This window comes from Mangifera indica, chromosome 18 (assembly GCF_011075055.1).
Source record: "Mangifera indica cultivar Alphonso chromosome 18, CATAS_Mindica_2.1, whole genome shotgun sequence".
In the NCBI taxonomy this organism is placed as follows: domain Eukaryota; kingdom Viridiplantae; phylum Streptophyta; class Magnoliopsida; order Sapindales; family Anacardiaceae; genus Mangifera; species Mangifera indica.
In genome coordinates, this window is record NC_058154.1 from 10933601 (window position 1) to 10952487 (window position 18887).

Consider the following 18887-nt stretch of genomic DNA (forward strand, 5'->3'; position numbering starts at 1 on the left):
GAAGAGTTTCGTTCCAAGGTAGAAAAAGGTCTATGCTTCAGATGTGATGAAAGGTACGTTCCAAGACATTGGTGCCATTTCAGACAACTTCGTGTTATGATCGCTAGCGAAGACGACAAAGACGAAAGGGTGGAATCTGAAGAAAAAGAAGAAGTCATCGTCGAAGGCCAAGAAATGGAGGCAAGCTTGAATGTTAGCTCTGTAGTAGGTTTTAGTTTCCCAAAGACAATGAAGATGATGAGAGAGCTGGAAGGTCGAAAGGTGGTGGTTCTGATAGACAGCGGTGCCACACATAATTTTGTCTCAGATAGGTTAGTAAAAGAATTGAAGCTACCTGTGAAATCAGTCAAGTTTGCTATTGTGTTAGGAGATGATCGGAGGGTGTAAGGGCTAGGTAAGTGTGAAGGGTTGTCATTGGCCTTGCCAGGACTCACTATTAGGCAAGATTTTTTACCATTCAAACTAGGTGGGGTGGATGTAATATTAGGTGTGGATTGGTTGCATAGATTGGGTGACGTTAAGGTAAATTGGAAAAATCAGTCCATGAAGTTTTTGTGGGAAGGGGAGAAAAAGGAGTTGACAGGGGATTGGTCCTTGGCTAAATTAGAAACATCACTCAAATCTTTGATAAAAATAGTGGGAGATGGGGGTGAAGGATTTTTTGGTAGAAAGAGATATCCTTTCAGACAATGAAACCCCGGATGAGAGAGAGCAATATCCAGAAATTATAAAGTTATTAACAGAGTTCGAAGACATATTCGGAGAGCCTTTTGAGTTGCCACCTAAGAGGAATGACGACCATTCTATAAGACTTATACCTAGAGCCCAATCACCAAATATTAGGCTATATCGATACCCTTATTACCAGAAGAATGAAATCGAGAAGATAGTGCAAGAAATGCTTACTACTGGAGTGATTAGAACCAGTATCAATCCCTTTTCCAGCCCTGTTATTCTAGTTCGAAAAAAAGATAGAGGATGGAGGTTCTGCGTCGACTATCGTGTATTGAACCGTTTAACCATTCCAGACAAATTTCCTATGCCCACAATAGACGAATTACTTGATGAATTGGCTAGCTTCGAGATTTTTAGTAAGTTCGATCTAAAATCTGGATACCACCAAATACAAGTGAAGGAAGAAGATATTGAGAAGATGGCTTTTCGAACTCATGAAGGACACCACGAATTCTTAGTAATGCCCTTCGAATTGACGAACGCACCAACCACCTTCCAAGGGATCATGAACGAGATTTTCAGGCCTTATTTAAGACGATTTGTGCTCGTGTTTTTCGATGATATTCTAATATACAACAAGAGGTTTCAGGATCATTTATGGCATCTTCAAATTGTTCTAAATTTGCTCCGCGATCACAAGCTTAAGGTCAACAAAAAGAAGTGCAGTTTCGACAGAACTGAGATAGAATATTTGGGCCATGTGGTGTCCAAAAGTGGGGTTTAGGCAGACTCCAAGAAGATTAGAGACATGGAATTATGGCCGACACCAAAGATATCAGAGATCTTAGGGGCTTCCTAGGGCTCACAGGATATTATCGTCGATTTGTGAAGAACTATGGAAAAATAGCTGAACCACTAACCCGATTATTGAAGAAAAATGCCTTTAGTTGGGGCGAGGAAGCACAACAAGCCTTTGAAGCACTTAAAACAGCCATGACTACTGTGCCCGTTTTAGCCATGCCAGATTTCACACAAGAATTTGTGATTGAAACAGATGCTTCGGGGATTGGATTGGGTGTTGTTCTGATGCAAAACGGTCGGCCTATCGCTTTCCTTAGCAAGGCATTATCCCCTCGAAACCGCAGCAAATCAGTGTACGAGAGAGAACTCATGGCCATTGTCCTTGCCTTTCAGAAGTGGCAACATTATCTTTTAGGGAGACATTTCAAAGTGCGAACGGACCAACGGAGTTTAAAATTTCTCATGGAATAGTGAGTTATAGGCCATGAACAACAGCGTTGGTTGGTGAAGATGCTTGGCTATGACTTTGAGATTTTGTATAAGCCAAGATGTGAAAACAAGGCAGCAGATACACTCTTAAGAAATCTTATATTTTCAGGAGAATTACAAGCACTTTCAATAGCAAACTTAGTGGGTGGGGAAGAGCTACAAAAAGAGATTATTAAAGATGAGAAGCTTCAAAAATTGGTGCAAGAATTAAAGGAGAATCCAGCGGCACACAACCACTACGTGTTGAGAAGAGGTAAATTGTTTTATAAAAATAGACTAGTAATTCCAAAAGGATCTAAATCTCTTCCGCTTCTTCTGAAAGAATTTCACTCAAGTCCCAACAGAGGCCATTCAGGATACTTTAGAACCTATCGTAGGATGGCAGCAATTTTGTTTTGGCAAGGGATGAAGAACGACATCAAAAAATTTGTGGCGGCATGTGATATTTGTTAACGTATGAAATATGAAGCTCTTTCACTTGCAGGATTGCTACAACCATTACCTATTCTGGATTAAATATGGGAAGATCTCTCAATGGATTTCATTACCGGATTGCCGAAGGTTCGGGGCATTGACACTATTCTGGTGGTTATTGATAGGCTGTCCAAGTACGGTCACTTTTCAGCAAAAGACGTTGCTGAACTCTTCATTAAAGAAATCGTTCGATTACATGGCTTCCTGCATTCGATTATTACCGACCGTGATAGCGTTTTCATGAGCCATTTTTGGAAAGAACTATTCAGAGCTACTGAAACCTCTCTCAAATCAAGTTCAGCATACCACGCCCAAACAGATGGACAAATGGAGGTGGTTCACCGGAGCCTAGAAACCTATCTTCGTTGTTTCTGCAATGGAAAACAGAGGGAATGGATTAGGTGGGTTTCGTGGGCAGAATATTGGTATAATACTTCGTTTCATGGGTCGGCAGGCATGACACCCTTTAAGGCAGTCTACGGGAGAGATCCCCCACCTCTCATTCGCTAGGAAACAGAAGGCACCAAGGTTGTTGAAGTGAATGAATTGCTTAGGGAAAGAAATATTATGTTGGATGAGCTTAAGGATAACCTTCTTCGAGCCCAACAGAGAATGAAAAAGCTGGCTGATCAACATCGTCGAGATATAGAATTTGATGTGGGAGACTACGTTCTTCTTAAATTACAGCCATATCGATTTCGCTCGTTAGCAAAGATGTCTAATAAGAAACTAAGCCCTCGTTTTTACGGGCCTTATGAGGTGATCGAAAGGATAGGCCAAGTGGCCTATAAACTGAATCTGCCAGCTTTAGCCAAACTGCACCCTGTGTTTCATGTATCCCAACTAAAAAGATATCTGGGAACTACAACTAATGCACAACCTTTACCGACAGGATTAAGTGATGAAGGAGAGCTCGTGGTTTGTCCAGAGGAGGTCTTGCAACATAGATATTCTGCTCAAGGTGACTTAGAACTACTAATCAAATGGAAAGAGTTACCTGACTTGAGTGCTCCTGGGAACTTTATTCCAACATAAAACAACTATTTCCTTACCTGCACCTTAAGGACAAGGTGCCTCTGGATGGGCGGGGCAATGTTAGAACCAAAGTATTTGTGAGAAGGAGGGATAAAAGAAGGACATATGGCAGTGGATTAAGAAAGATACAGGTCAGCCAACAATTGAAGACATCTGGCAGCAAAGATTTCAACCAGCAAGGAAAAGGAAAAGACAAACTGGAGTGGGAAAATGTCAACAATCACAAGAAAGGAAAATCTCCCGACCACCTTAGCAGGTTCAGCAGGACTGTAGCAGAAGAACAGAAGCATCAGGCGACAAATGCAAAGACAACTGACAGCCAATCAGAGGAGATAGAGGGAGAGAGATATAAACCTGGAGAGGAAACATTCCTGGAGTAGGGGAATTAAGCGGAAAAAGAAGGGGGGGCCAGCCCTTGAGTGCTGGATTAGTGGGGCTGGGATCTTAGTTATTTTGTATTTTGTATTCTGTTGATTTGTATCTGGATTCTCGTGGATTATCAACAGTGTTTGGGTAATAGCTACTCAGTGATTGTTTTGGTAGGAACAATATGTAATCAAACTCAGTATTTATATCCACTAAAGTTTAATACAATCAGCGAGTTAAAATTGTTCCAAATCATTCCTGTTTTATTTACAAATTGTGTTGTTTGTGAGAGTGTGGCTGGAGACTTGGCTTGCACTGTCGTTAGATTTCTTGGTCACTTGACTAGGCTGAGACACAGGGGAAGCACTGCAGCAGCATAATAGCTCCGATGAACCCAGGCCTGCATCAGAAACAGAATTTCAACACAGAGCAGGCAAAGAGCCAGTCCTAGAGAAACGAAAGGCTGAAGCTGAAACAGAAATTCAACACAGACCAGGCAACGAGACAGTCCTAGAGATCTTGCCAGTTCGAAGATTCGAAAACTTAGATCCGATGAATTTTGAGCTTAAGTGGCTAATTTGGGAACCTTGTGCTGGAGAGGAGACAATTGATCCCTCTCTTTTCCATCCTAGGATTATAATAGGTGGACCTGAAGTGCATATTCCTATCATTACTGCTGGACCTGAAGATGATAATCCTCCCAGTCCTGCTAGTGCCACAAATGTTTTAGCTCGATGTTGTCCGCTTCTGTAGAATTACCAACCTTAGCATCAGAGAGGGAGACCCAAGTACTACTAAGCCATGAAGTGTAAAGCACAATTTTGCCTTTTTCAGATACTATACTGCATTGCTGTTAGGTTTTCAGTTTGTTGGCTAAGTGCCCCTTACAGTTCTAAACAGTTTTCATTGAAGTTGAAACTGAAATATATAAAACGATTGAATTTGCTTTAATTGTTTGCCTGCTTATTCTAAATTTTGGTTGAACGCATTCCTGGAATTAAAAAAGAGCTATGAAAATGGATTTGCAACCCAGATGATCCAGGGCTTGGTTTCGAAGAACCAGATTTTGAGAAGTGCAGAATTGATTTTCTGAAGTTTGAGAAAGCTTTTGATTATTATAGTTCTGTGATGGAAATTGCTACGAGATAAGTAAATTACAACATTGATATTAAGTTTGGCATAAAAGATTTCATGGTTGCGAATATGGTTTTATTATTAAGAGAAAAGAAACCTGAAGGAAGATTTTAGGCTACTATGCGATATACATTTGGTCTCAGTTTCCCATCTTTTCTTTTTCTTCAAATTATTATATCAAGATTCCATTTTTCCTACTAATCTTTAATATATTCCTGAAACTTTCATCATTTTTTGCACAACTCTCATAATCCTCAATGTGGTAGTTTTGATGCTTGCAACCCATATAGTATTATATGGTGCTCTGTTACCCGCAAAGCATCTCTTCAAGAAGCGACCGACAATAGTAATAGTAGCTAAACACATCTTCTAAATGTCAATCATCTTACAATACAAATAAGTTTTCTACTCCAAGACAGACAGAACGACTTTCACAAAGATGAATCGTTCACTCAACCTCAATTACATAATTTTTCTACTTTTCTTTATACCTACAAAAAAAAACTATCTTTCATCTTTCAAATCATTGTTCCATTGTGAAACCTTAACTTATCTAGTACAGTAACTGTGGATCCAATCATTGCACCAAGTAAATCCAGAAATTTAAACCTAGACTTTTACGTTAAAAATTCTAATACTCTACTAGTTTTATTAAATCTTGGGGTAAAAAAAAAAATTATGTAGTTAATGTGATAATTTTGTTTTAGTTTAATTAAAATAAATATAGATCATATAACTTCCCATCTTCGTATTTTTATTATAAATATGATTGACTAATACAGAGAAAGGAATCCTTAATTATATCATTATTTCATAATTTATTTATTAACTGAAAAATATAGAAATAGAATTCGTTAATGAAACCTTAACAATAACACTAGTTTATTAGATAAACTCTCTCTCTCTCTCTCTCTCTCTATATATATATATATATATGGGCGTGTGTGTATGTGTGTCGCAAGGAATCCTACTTGACGGAACTCGATCATCCTTTGGGGGCAAAACCCTACCCATCAAGCTGGTAAATTCAGAATAAACTAATCTAACAACTTACAATTAAGTTCTCTACTTCAATATAGACAATATCATAAATTTAAGATGTTTTTTAAATTCTTTCATATATATTATTTATAACTTTCCCAGAGCCAATCATATACATTCCAAAATGGTGAAGTCACTGGAGCAACAGTAAAGAAATAACCGCAGGAAAAACCACCGCTCTAAGCTAAACTGCTTTTCCCGCCAAAAAATTCACCATACAATTCTCAACTGTTAACGGACAAAACTGTCCAGGGAGAGAAACTGATTGCTCTTGGACGCCTATATAAAGCAAGGATTTACTGAAAATCCCAGATTCAACTTTCTTAAATTTTCTTTTCTTTAGATTTCTCTGGAAACAAAATGGATACGACATTAGATTACGAACCAACAGATCCAATGGCTGGTTTTGAAGACAAGGCTTTTGAGAAGTACTTAGTGGAGGAAAAAGAATTCATGCCTGCTGAGGGCTATGCTCAGAGTAAAGAAGCGATTCTCAGAAAGCTAGCTGTTAGAGTGATCTATGAAGTAAGCGTTTCTCAGTTTTGAACTTTGTGGTTTTGTTTGATTGATGAGAAAAGGGGGTAAAATAAAAAGAAAAGGCAAGAAATGTATGAGTTGTTGTTTGTTTGCTAAGAAAATTAAAAGATTAATTAAAGGCTTTCAGTTCTTTGGAATTTTTCCAGGTAAGTTATGTTCTTTATTTCAACAAAGTTTTTTGATTCTGTTTAATTGTTTTTTCTATGTTTTTCTGTGAATTTTTTCAAACCCTTGTTTTCCCATCGAGAAAATTATAGAAAGGCCAAGAAAATATCAAAGAAATGAACTTCTAAACCCTTGAGGGAAAAAAATGAAAGAATCGTACTAGTTACTTTGTTTTGTTTTCAATTCTTTGCAATTTCTTCTTTGTTAACGTTCTGACCTCAGCCCCGAGGGGTTACTTGACTGGTTAAGTGTGTAATTTCTAAATTATCTGAAGAGGGATTGGTGTCAAATTAAGATCAGACTTTTTGAATTATCCCATACCATAATTGTAGAGCCAATCATTGGTGTGATTGGTTTCACTCTGAAGGGGCAATCCAACTCCATAGGGTTTCCTTGTTTTAAAGAATAAAATAGAACCTTTCTGGCCTGTGATTAAAACGATAAAAAAGCACAAGAAAACGAAACAACTGATCAAACTCAACGCCTGTCAACTTTTCTTTCCCTGAATTTTTCAGTTTGTGACTTTTCCTTTTGCAGAACTCTCACTGTGACGATTTTGATGCATTCGTACCATATCTTGCTTTAATTTACTTTGATCGCTTCATTTCAAAGAACCCACTTCCGGTAATCAAAATCAAAACCCCATAATTTTCTGATTCAGATTTTTCATAAATTTTGTTCATTAATGTCAAATTGTTCATCAGAATGTGCTAGAGCATGTGCAAGACGAGGTAGTTCTTGTTGCCAACTGCTGCTTGATGATTGCCTGGAAAATGAGACACAGAAACTTCAGAGTCCTTGAGTTCCTGGTAAAATTAGTCAGCATTTTTCTATTTGTTTCTTGGAAGATTGAACTTGTTTTCTAATTCTACTTTTTCTGCATTGAAATTGTTAAAAGGCAAAAACAGGCATGGTTGAGCATCAGAGGTTTATACTCCCAGTGGAACTTGCCATTCTCAAAGGACTTGGCTGGAAAACACGCACTGTAACAGCTATATGCTTTGTTAAAACGTTTGTTCGAAGAATTCCAGTGGCTCACCATATCAACCAGAGAATCTTAAACGAGATCATAATTCAAAATCAAGGGAGTAAGTTCTAATTTTGATCGTGTGACACTTTCTAGACAAATATCACATCAGTAAAGTACATGGTTAATTTCTTAAACAAAATCTGATATTAGTTTCCCAATTTTTGTTACAGGCATTATATTTACTAAGTTCAGGCCTTCAGTGATTGCAGCAGCTGCTATTCTCTCAGCTTGCAAGCTTCAGAATCTTGGGGAGGAGATGTACTTTATTTGCTACAATTTTATTTTGGCTTTTGATTTTGTGGAAGAGGTAAGAACAAAATATTGGTTTTGGGTTAGTCATGTTTAATATGTTGCTCAGATATAATTCAATGTTGTTTCAGGAGGAACTAGATGCTTGCATTGAAATAACTACAAAGCTGTACACAGAAAATATAATTGCTAGTGAAAAAGATGAGCAGAGGCCTCATTCTGGAGAATCATCTCAAGCTGGAGGATCATTTCGAGCTAGTGGGTCATTTTTAACTGGAGAATCATCTCGAGCTGGAATGTCATCTCAAATTGAAGGATTATCTCAAACCGGAGGATCATCTCAAGTTGGAGTACCATTTCAAATTGGTGGGTCATCTCAAGCTGAAGGATCATCTCAAATTGGGGGATCATCTCAAGCTGAAGGATCATTTCAAGCTAATGGGTCATCTCAAACTGAAGGATCATCTCAAGTTGAAGGATCATTTCAAACCGGTGAATCATCTCAAGCCGGAGGATTATCACGGTCCAAATCTGACATTGAGCCAAAGAATACTGAAGTTGATCCAGAATCTCTTCAGAAGCATGACATTAAGCCACAGAAGAAAAGTTCAGAGGCAAAAGATGTTGAAGTTGATTCAGAAAGTTGCCATAGTGATGGTGAAGAGCCACTGCAAGAAACTTCAAAGACAAAGGATAGTATAGTTGATCCAGGCTCTCAACAGAGGCATGATACTGAGCCTTTACAAGAAACTTCAGATACAAATGATGCTGAAGTTGACCCAGAAACTCAACACAGGCGTGACAAAATTCCAGAGCAAGAAACTTCAGAGATAAAGGATACTGAAATTGATCCAAAAACTCAACAGAGGCCAGAGACAAATGATGCTGAAGTTGATCCCGTAACTCAACGGAAGTGCGATAAAGAGCCAATTCAAGAAAGAGGGATCCGACACAGGCGAGGCAGGAAACAGCTCCCAGAGATATTAGAGGAGGAGTCTGAGGATGAAACAGAATTTCGATACAGGCCAATCGAGGATTCAGTCTCAGAGATACAGTCTGAAGATGAAACAGAATTTCAACGAAGACGGGGCAAGGACATAGTCTCAGAGATAGAAGAGGTTTTGCCGGTTGAAAGAATTGATGATTCAGATCCAATGTACTTTGAACTTAAGTGGCTATTGTTAGATCCTGATGCTGCGGAGTACACCATTTATTCTCCTCTTTTCCGACCAAGGGCCGAGAGATATTCAGCTAGAAACAATAAACCTCACTGGCTTAAACCCGTAAAAATTTCATGCTCATGTTTATGTCCCCAACCACCAGACTGCAGTCAGTGCCGCTGTTTGTAAAGTCACCAACCTTACCTGTTTCAGATAGTATTCTGCATTGATTTTAGGTTTTCATTTTGTTGGCTAACGGCCCCTTACGGTTCTAAACAATTTTCACTGAAGTTGAAACTGAAATAAATCAATTTGAATTTGCATTAATTGTTAGGAGTTTTTGTTAGGGTTAGATATTCTGGTTTTGAAATTTTCAGAAAAATGTTTGAATAATCTACATTTTCGATGATCACATGTGATTCACTCTCGCCATGCAAATCACGCGTGGTCGGAAGAGTTGGAGACAGGGTGCTTTTGAGATTTTTCAAACAGTCTATGTCAAGTGGGTTTGTGTGGTGGGGAGCTAAGTGTGGGATTTTAATACATGGGGGTTTTTTACCTGAGCTGACATGCCGGTTGCGTGGTGGAGGTTTATGTAGTTTTCCACCACATGTGGTGGGGGTGTTCATAATTTAACGGTTTTTTCATATTTTTCATTTTAAGGAACAAATTAAAATTTTTTTATTAAAAATTTCTTTTTATACATAGTTTTCCAATTTTTTTGTTTATTTTTCTCCATTAAACATGCATTATCAAATTTGACCTATTTTAATTTATTTTCTTTCATAAAATAACTTTTAGATACAAGAAAAAAATATAAAATTCGGTCAAATTGAGTCACATATTATCAATATTATCGTATTTTTAAAAACATATTAATGATGGTATATTATATATACATGTTTTATGTCTTTTTTTAATCTGAATTTTATGAGTATTTTTCATAAATATATTTTTTTATTATTTATCATATTATATTTATATAATTCATATATTATTATCATTTTTTATATATATATATGCTAACTAAACTGATAATAATAAAAAAAGAAGATGAGAGGGAAAAAAAAAAAATGATGAAGTCAAAATTTAATTTTTGTATAAGTAGAGTATAAATGTATTAACTTTATTGCATATATTATATGATATGATTTAAACTAAATACCTTTTTCATCTTTAAAAATGGGTGAAAAAATGATTTTTGCAAATTTAGAGGTAAATAAAGCGTTGCGAGTTAGATTTCAACTGAATTAAATTCAAATCCGCAATAAAAGTATTTTAACTTAAATCTTTTAAAAAGAGTTAAATTTAATTCTTGAGTTTAAGTTCGAATCGAATTTTAAACTCAATTCGATAGTGTAATTAAATAAATGATCTAAAATAGTGTTATTTTGATCCATATTAATTAAAATAATATTATTTTAATCGATTTATATTAAAATTTTGTGAAGTTACAAGCGTGACAAACTATACACCCATAAAACTTGGGTACGGTTTGAATTTAAATTTAAAAATATTTAATTCTTCGATTGGAGTTCAAACTTGTTTGAATTAAATTTATTTTAAACTTATTTAATTTTAACCAAACTTAAATAAATTTGATTCAAATCTAAGCGTAAAAATGATGAGCCCAGATTCAGTGGAAAGTGGTATTAAGCTTCTTTTTGAAGTGAAAGTATAATTACAAAATTGGTGGAATTTATGCCTCGGTAGTCCAAACACCAAAGAAACGAAGAGCCGATTCAAAAGCACCAAAAAGCCAAAACAAAGTCCTGCTCTTTACAACTTCATCCTCATCTTCATCTTCTTCTTCTTCATCATCTTCATCTTTCGGCGCATATTGCTTTTGCGTTTAGTTCCAAATATTCTCTCTTTTGTTTTTATTATTATTATTTGAAATTCATTTTACTCTTCTATTTTAGCTGCTAATAGAGAGAAAGAAATGACAAACCCTATGGACCGGCTCCGATCCAATCTCTCTCGGGTTCGGATCCCCGAACCAACCAATCGCATCTTCAAGCGGGAGTGTTGCATATCCTTCGACACTCCGGTATTTTCCTCTCTTTTTCTTGCGATTTTCTCTTTGCTTCTCCAGATAGCTTAGGAAAAATTAAACAAGTAGTTACTGTTTGCTGTTAGGCATAAAGGAAGGGAAATATAGGAACTAGTTTAAGATAGTTTGCAACTAGGAAATGTTGTATATTAGCGTATTAGATATGTTTGTTTGGCGTCCGAGAAGGTTCTGGAAATGGAAGAGAGAGAGAGAGAACTCTAAGATTTTCTTAGGCATGATTGCTATGCTGAAATGAAATGTACTAGCTCTGCTGCGTTTAGACAATGCTACTATGTATCTGCTTGTTTAATTTGTGTTGGTTGTGGTGGTTTTGTTTGCATAGCTTGGAGTAATTGTGGAATAATCAGAAAATGTTGCATTTTTGTTAATTTTTAATTTTTTCTTAGCTGTGATGTAGAGGATGGAGTTCAACAAATGCTCCGGGGAATCAACAGGGGCCTAGAGTTATTTTTAACCCCAATCTGAGTCTTGCTTGAGAAGTTTCTTAAATCTGATATGTTTTGAAATACAAAAGGGAAATCAAATAATTGACTTGTGTGAGAAAGACCATTGCATGTAAATGAATTCACTCGCTTTTGCTTCATTTGACTTGCCAGTTGGGGAGGGAGTTAATAGTTTCTAAGTTCTAGCTCCCTCTCTGGTTCTTTATAGTTTTATGTTCTAATTGAGTTATTGTGATAAGGTTAACTGTTTGAGCTATAGGAAGTTTATAGTTTTGTCAAGGCTTGTTTATCTTCACTTTTTCTCTGTTTAATTGGCTATATTTTATATCATTGTGGTGCATCATGTTGACTCTGGGGATAAATTTCAGAGATCTGAAGGTGGGTTGTTCATCGACCTGAATACATTTCTTGCTTATGGGAAAGACTATGTTGGTTGGAACTTCGAGAAGAATGGAAACCCTGTTTATTTGCATATAAAGCAAACAAGAAAGTTGATTCCTGAAGATAGGCCTTTAAAAAAACCAACTCATTTGGCTATAGGTATTTAAACAAGATGCTCTGTTCTATAATTTGATAGCATTATTGGGTATGTGAATTATAATGTTTTCATGGTTGAGATATGTTCATTTATACTCTCTCTGTGTGTCTAATCCTGCACCTATTTTTGTAAAAGAAGGCCATGCTTGATGCTATTGATTGTATATCCAATTGTTATTGGCTGTTTGAGGAGAAATATAAAGTATCTTTGTGGTTTACTTTCAGGTGTTGAAGGGGGATTTGACAATAATGAAACTGAGTATGACGAAACTCATAATATAGTCATATTGCCTGATTATGTAATCCTTCCTTTTCCTTCCGTGGAGTTACCTGAGAAGGTAATTGTTGTTTTTATCATCTATTATTTAATGTACAAATGTTTCTATCATCTCAAGAAAAGATCTTATTTTGATTTTTCCATGTGAAACATTGCAGGTAAGGTTGGCGGTGGATGCCATCTTAATGGCTGAGGGTGCTGAGAGGAAAGAGCAAGTTGCAGCATGGACAGCTGATAAGAAGCAAACTAGTGCATATGCAATGAATTTGCGACAGATCAACAATGGAGTTATTGTTCCGCCATCTGGGTGGAAATGCGCTAAGTGCGATAAACGGGATAATCTATGGTTGAACCTTACTGATGGAATGATCCTTTGTGGGAGGAAAAATTGGGATGGAACCGGTGGAAATAACCATGCCTTTGAACACTATAAGGAGACAGGCTACCCTCTTGCTGTAAAGCTTGGGACAATTACTGCTGATCTAGAAGGATCAGGTGATGCTTCCTTATAGACTAGGAAACTTTTCTTCAGTTATTACTTACATCTAATTTTGTGCTTGTTCACACTCTAATTGCCTTTCATGACATACCAAAAATCTTATTGTGAAATTTATTTAGGGTTTCATTTGAAAGTAATTTTCTTCAAACTTTGAGTAAACTTGAAAACCGTTAGGTAATGAGTTCTGCTAGACAAATGAGTTTTACAAAGGCAACAAATAAGCTGTTGCAGATGCCATTTACATCTAGGTGATTATTTTGAATTAGAAAATGTTGCTTTGCATTGTAAAGCATTTTGGAGTCTGAAATAACCTGAAGACTGAATGATTTTTTCGTAGTTCAATTTATCTGATACAACTGATTTTCATTCTAATTTTGCATTAATATTTGTTCTGAGATGTATTGAAAACTGATCATGGGTAAATTATCGTGGCAGCTCAGATGTTTTCTCTTATCCCGAGGATGATAGTGTCTTGGATCCACTTTTAGCACAGCATCTGGCATTTTTTGGCATTGATTTTTCATCACTAAAGAAGGTAAATTATATATGTGGAACAGCACTTGAGACCTAGTACTTGTTTAAACATGGCATTTTCATTCTCATAGGAGCAATGTAAATTTCCCATGTAAAGCAACACTTTTGCTATTCATCTCTTACCGTATCTTGTTTCTTGATTGTTAGCCCGTATTTCTACATTGAATACATTTGGCATTTTGACACAAAGTATAGCTTTACTTTATTACATAAATTAATTAGATCTTATTACAAGTCAATCTCACTTATCTTCAGACTGAAATGACAACTGCTGAAAGGGAACTTGACCAAAATACCAACTTTGATTGGAATCGTATTCAAGAAAGTGGACAGGAAGTGGAACCCCTTTTTGGGCCAGGATATACAGGACTTGCCAATCTTGGAAACAGGTAATAAGCTCCCTGTGGGTTGTTGTTATGGGCAATGTATTGGTGAAGTAACTTGTTTGCTGGCTCTGTTTTCTTGCAGCTGCTACCTGGCAGCTACCATGCAAGTTGTGTTCTCAACACGTTCCTTCTGTTCACGGTCAGTTTGCATTTATTAATATATGCGTGTACCATTATCTTGTGGATAAATACTATCCACTTACTTCCCTTTGGAAATTGTTTATGCTAAATCACTTGATTTCATTTTGGTGTCCTAATTCTTTCAGGTACTATGTGAACCAAAATTTAAAATTGGCATTTGGGGCTGCTCCTGCAGATCCCACTGTGGACCTAAATATGCAGTTGTAAGTGATCAACACTATCTTTTTAAAATTTGTTCCAATTGGTTGTGTTAATTAGGTTGATAATTGTATTGCTAATTGGAACTTTGTTCCTTGTGTGACATATTGCAACCCATAGCACTCTAGAAATGTATCTTTACTCTCTTACTAGAACTGGTATGTCTTCTGTTTGGTATACATGTTAAGTGATTCAAAGTAAATTTTATGGTTTTTTCTGATGCTGCTTCTTTTGAGTTTTCCTTTAGTGAAAGACATCTAATATGATTAACAATGACTTAAATTTGGGTTGAAGTTGTTAAATGGCGGATTTGGATTAGTTATGATTGTTCTAATTCTTCCTCCTTTTGTGGCAGAACAAAGCTAGGACATGGTTTGCTCTCTGGAAAATACTCTATTCCAGCTCTGGAGGTAAATATACTATCTTAATTTGGAGTTCTGTGCATCTTTTGCCCGGCTGATTTACTTTTGTTTAACTTCTTTTTCAGAAAGATGATAGTGCCAATACTGCAACTACAACGGATACTGTAAAGTTTCTCCTGACCATTCTGTTCAAATTCCAAGTTTGCTTATACTCTTGAGATTCTTAAGTTGCATCATGAAATTGCCAATAATTAATCGACACGATTATATCTGAGACTCTGTTTTAATTCATTCATTGGTGTCTTAGAAATCAAACTCAACTTCTTTTAATGCAACTTACGTGTGTTTAATTGCTTCTACCTTCATCATTTATGATCTATTAGTTATGTAGTTTGATTCAAAGGATTGGTTGCTGCTTACCCATTTATTTGCAGATTAATTTTTCATGCGCGCACGCGCGCACACACACACACACACACACATATATATATTGACAATCATTGTTTACTATCTTTTAATTTTTGCTTCCTTTTTCCCACCTTAAAAATATTCAGAAACAGGAAGGGATACCTCCTCGTATGTTTAAAGCAGTTATTGCTGCCAGCCATCCAGAATTTTCTTCTATGAGACAGCAGGTATGTTAACAATAGCTCTATTACTTGGATCTTTTTTTATTTCGGATCCAATTTTTTGCCACACTCTCATAGTATTCCCACATACATCTCCTGTACATAAGGGATTTAAGTAAACGACATATGGTATATGAACCACCTTATTTGTTGAGATATGGATGCCATCTTTTGAATGGACAATAATTTTAGGGGGTAATCTGTCTGATGCTGTTGTTGTTCTGCAGTAAATGAGCATCAGTTCGGTGGGATGTCATAACCTATGCACATCAGGTTGTGTGTAACTAGCTTATGTAACTGCTTGACATCTTTTTGCTTGCAGGATGCTTTGGAATTTTTCTTACATTTTGTTGATCAAGTTGAACGTGTTCATTCTGGAAAACCTGATTTGGATCCCTCAAAAAGTTTCAAGTTTGGCATTGAAGATCGTATTGCATGTTCATCTGGCAAGGTTGCTTACAACAGAAGGCATGACTACATTCTTTCTTTGAATATTCCGCTGCATGAAGCTATTAATAAAGGTAATTTTGGTCTTTTTTCTTTGAGACATACTTTCTAGAGTTAGTATTCTAATGATTTTACTGTTCAATAATTCAGAAGAAGTACAAGCTTTCCACAAATTGAAAGCAGAAAAGATTTCTGAAGGAAAGGATGTGTAAGTTTAAATGGTTTAAAGGTCATACTTTTTTTATTATGTTAGAATTATTTCTAAGTATATCTGCTTCTAGCAGGTCCAGTGATGAGATTGTACGTCCAAGGGTTCCTCTAGAAGCATGTCTAGCAGCCTTTTCAGCCCCTGAGGAGATAAGCGATTTTTATACCACTGCGTTGAAAGCTAAGACAACAGCGATCAAGTAAGATTTTGATCTTTCACAAGCTTCCATGTTATTTTTACCAGGTTATGGTGACAGTAAATATAAGTTTGGACAAAACTTTATCATGTGCCCATCCAGATTAACATGAAAGGTTAGGTCCTATGTTAATCTGAATTCAAGTCAGAATTGACCATTTATTGCTCCTTAAATGAATTTTTTGTTGTTATGGGTTTGTCACAAAGTAAGGATGAATAAGGCTTGTTCATACGAACCATGAATTGATAATTGATTATAAGATGGCCGCCACCATTAAAATGTTCATAGTCACATTGACATGTATTTGGCAATGCAGGAATGCTGGTTTGACATCATTTCCTGACTATTTGGTGTTGCACATGCGTAAATTTGTAATGGAGGAGGGCTGGGTGCCCAAGAAGCTTGGTATCTTTCCTATAGCTTCATTACTTCTGTTGCCCATCATTGTTTCTCTTTAATTGGTACTGTACTTGACTGTTCCTATATTTATCATGTATGTCCTTCCAGATGTGTATATTGATGTTCCAGATATCATAGATATTAGTCATATGCGCAGCAAAGGCCTTCAGCCTGGGGAGGAGTTGTTACCAGAGGGTGGTATGTGATACTTTACAGAATTTCTGATGTCACTGTGTGCCTGTGCTCTTCATTTATTCTCTCGTGTGCATGATCATGTGACTAGAAACCTTGACCAATTAATTAATGCTTTTTCTGTCACTATGAATTTTGCAGAATGGCTTAGTTTAAGAAATTATCAGTTTTATCCATGCTACAGAAGAAGGATTCCCAGGTTTTATACTATGTATTTTTTATCTATGTTTTCAGGCCCTGAGGATGAGGCAGAATTGAATATGCCTGTTGCCAGTGAGGATATAGTCTGCCAGCTTGTGTCGATGGGATTTAATCATCTTCATTGCCAGAAAGCTGCTATAAAAACCTCTAACACTGGAGTGGAAGCGGCAATGAATTGGCTACTCTCACACATGGATGATCCAGGTATCTCAATATCAAAGCTTTCATGCCTGGGTAATCAATCACTTAGTGATCTACCTGCAACAACTAGTACATAGATTTTTGTAGCTCTTCGGTGAATCATATTAGTGAATGATACTGATGCAATTTCTTTTGTTTCAGATATAGATCTTCCTATTTCCCAACAGTCACAAGGTGCTACAATTGACCAATCAAAAGTTGATACCTTGATCTCATTTGGTTTCCAAGAAGAGATTGCACAGAAGGCTTTGAAAGCATCGGTAAAATCTTTATAGCTTCTCATTTATTTTCGGGAAAAGTACATTTGACAACATAGCTTCATGAAGTACTGGAAAGATTCTTACTGTTTCTTTATCTCTGTGATTTTCTACAGGGTGGTGACATTGAGAAAGCAACAGATTGGATATTTAACAATCCAGATGCTTCTGCTTCATCAGATATGGATGCTACCTCATCAGGCACGGCACAAACTCTCGTTGATGCTGGTCTAACGGATGGAGGAGGGAGTTAGTTCCTTTAACCTTTTTTATTTTTGTAACCATTAAAGTTCTTGTAGTCTGCATGATAACTGTGATTTTTTTGGACCGAATACATACTAGTCAGTTTCGCAATTCGTTTTTTCTAAGGTTATATTGTTTCAAGAATTCTATATTAATTTGCCTCTAAATTTTGTATGCTTAACACTAAAGGGATAGAAAGTTTCAACAGGGTGTTAAACTACTTGACTGAATTGAGTAACGGCCATTTTGTTGTTGATGACATTTGAAACACTGGTTGTTCCGGACAATGTTGCAGCCATTTTAAATACATATGATTAATCTGCTTAGTTTAAACTGCTGTTACCTCATCTTATTGCAGAATACCGGCTGTTCGGAATAGTGAGCCATATCGGAACCTCTACCCAATGTGGTCATTATGTTGCCCATATCCTTAAAGATGGTCGATGGGTAATTTTCAACGATGACAAGGTTGGAGCTTCTGTCAACCCCCCAAAGGATATGGGATATTTGTATTTCTTCGAGAGGCTCAACAGCTGAAATTTAGGAGGCAGAAAGATGAAAAGATAGGAAATATTCAACTGCAGAAGAGATGGAATAGGACGTGATTTTCAGAATCATTGCAATAGGCAAAGTGACTTTGAACTGCAGCTCTTGTTTGGTGTCATGAAACAACTTTCCTCCAGGCTGCGAATTTCTGAAAAAATTGCTTCTGCAGACCAGGTATACTTTTGGAGTGTACCATATACTTTGTTTTATTCATATGAAAACTAAAATTTCCATATTACTGAGGCTTTTGGAGTAAGATCAATGATAACCTGTAGGATACCCTTCAATGTCAAATTTGAGCCGTTGTTTTAGAGTGTCTTGTATGGTGCTGAGTTTAAAATCTTGTTTTTCAGATGGTTATATATATGTATAAATATAGAGGTGTGTCTTGGGTCGAATTCAGTCAGTGCACCATGCCAATGGGCCGACATGGCAAGGTAGGGGCACAACCCCAGCACTTCTAGCTATGCCTCCGTGGGCCTTTAGCAAATCAGCTTGTCATATTATATACATTTTTTATGGGCCGTGCCTTAAGACTCCCAACATGGGTCACAGGCATGGCACGTCCTACAAATTTGTAGGTTGGGTATAATTCGACCTCTTTGACAAGTCTAGGCTAAAGATGGCGATGAGCTGGATATAGTTGAATATTTTAATCGCCGTAGGAAAAACTTTTAGCTATATCTCCCATTTCTTACGCGGGGATTATGGGAAATCCTTGTCGTCTCCTTATAGAAAAAATCTCTCTTTCCTTTCGTCAT

General features: G+C 36.7%; 1 protein-coding gene across 4 annotated transcripts; it reads left to right on the plus strand.

The window, feature by feature from the left end:
• The first annotated feature begins 10843 nt into the window (after positions 1–10843).
• LOC123202153 (ubiquitin carboxyl-terminal hydrolase 14-like) lies at positions 10844–18524 on the plus strand. 4 transcript variants are annotated; one of them, XM_044617937.1, is made up of 20 exons: positions 10844–11206; positions 12042–12213; positions 12436–12548; positions 12646–12982; positions 13427–13521; positions 13776–13909; positions 13989–14045; positions 14173–14250; positions 14601–14655; positions 14733–14771; positions 15162–15242; positions 15559–15757; positions 15834–15891; positions 15965–16090; positions 16404–16492; positions 16595–16684; positions 16913–17083; positions 17222–17340; positions 17454–17586; positions 17939–18524. In XM_044617937.1, exons 1-20 carry the CDS (start codon positions 11099–11101, stop codon positions 18115–18117), a joined length of 2433 nt encoding a protein of 810 aa, XP_044473872.1. In that variant the 5' UTR covers positions 10844–11098; the 3' UTR covers positions 18118–18524. The 4 variants fall into 4 exon arrangements, with proteins under 4 accessions (XP_044473872.1, XP_044473873.1, XP_044473874.1 ...); XM_044617938.1 differs by having other exon boundaries at positions 15968–16090; XM_044617939.1 differs by lacking the exon at positions 14733–14771.
• The last annotated feature ends 363 nt before the right edge of the window (positions 18525–18887 follow it).

What these genes read in the sequence shown, in the direction of transcription:
- LOC123202153 (XM_044617937.1), top strand. Translation starts at nt 11,099, where the DNA reads ATGACAAACCCTATGGACCGGCTCCGATCCAATCTCTCTCGGGTTCGG. An exon ending in TGCTGATCTAGAAGGATCAG is followed by an intron (nt 12,983 to 13,426) that starts GTGATGCTTCCT and finishes GTGGCAGCTCAG; the next exon opens with ATGTTTTCTCTTATCCCGAG. An exon ending in ATTTTTCATCACTAAAGAAG is followed by an intron (nt 13,522 to 13,775) that starts GTAAATTATATA and finishes ACTTATCTTCAG; the next exon opens with ACTGAAATGACAACTGCTGA.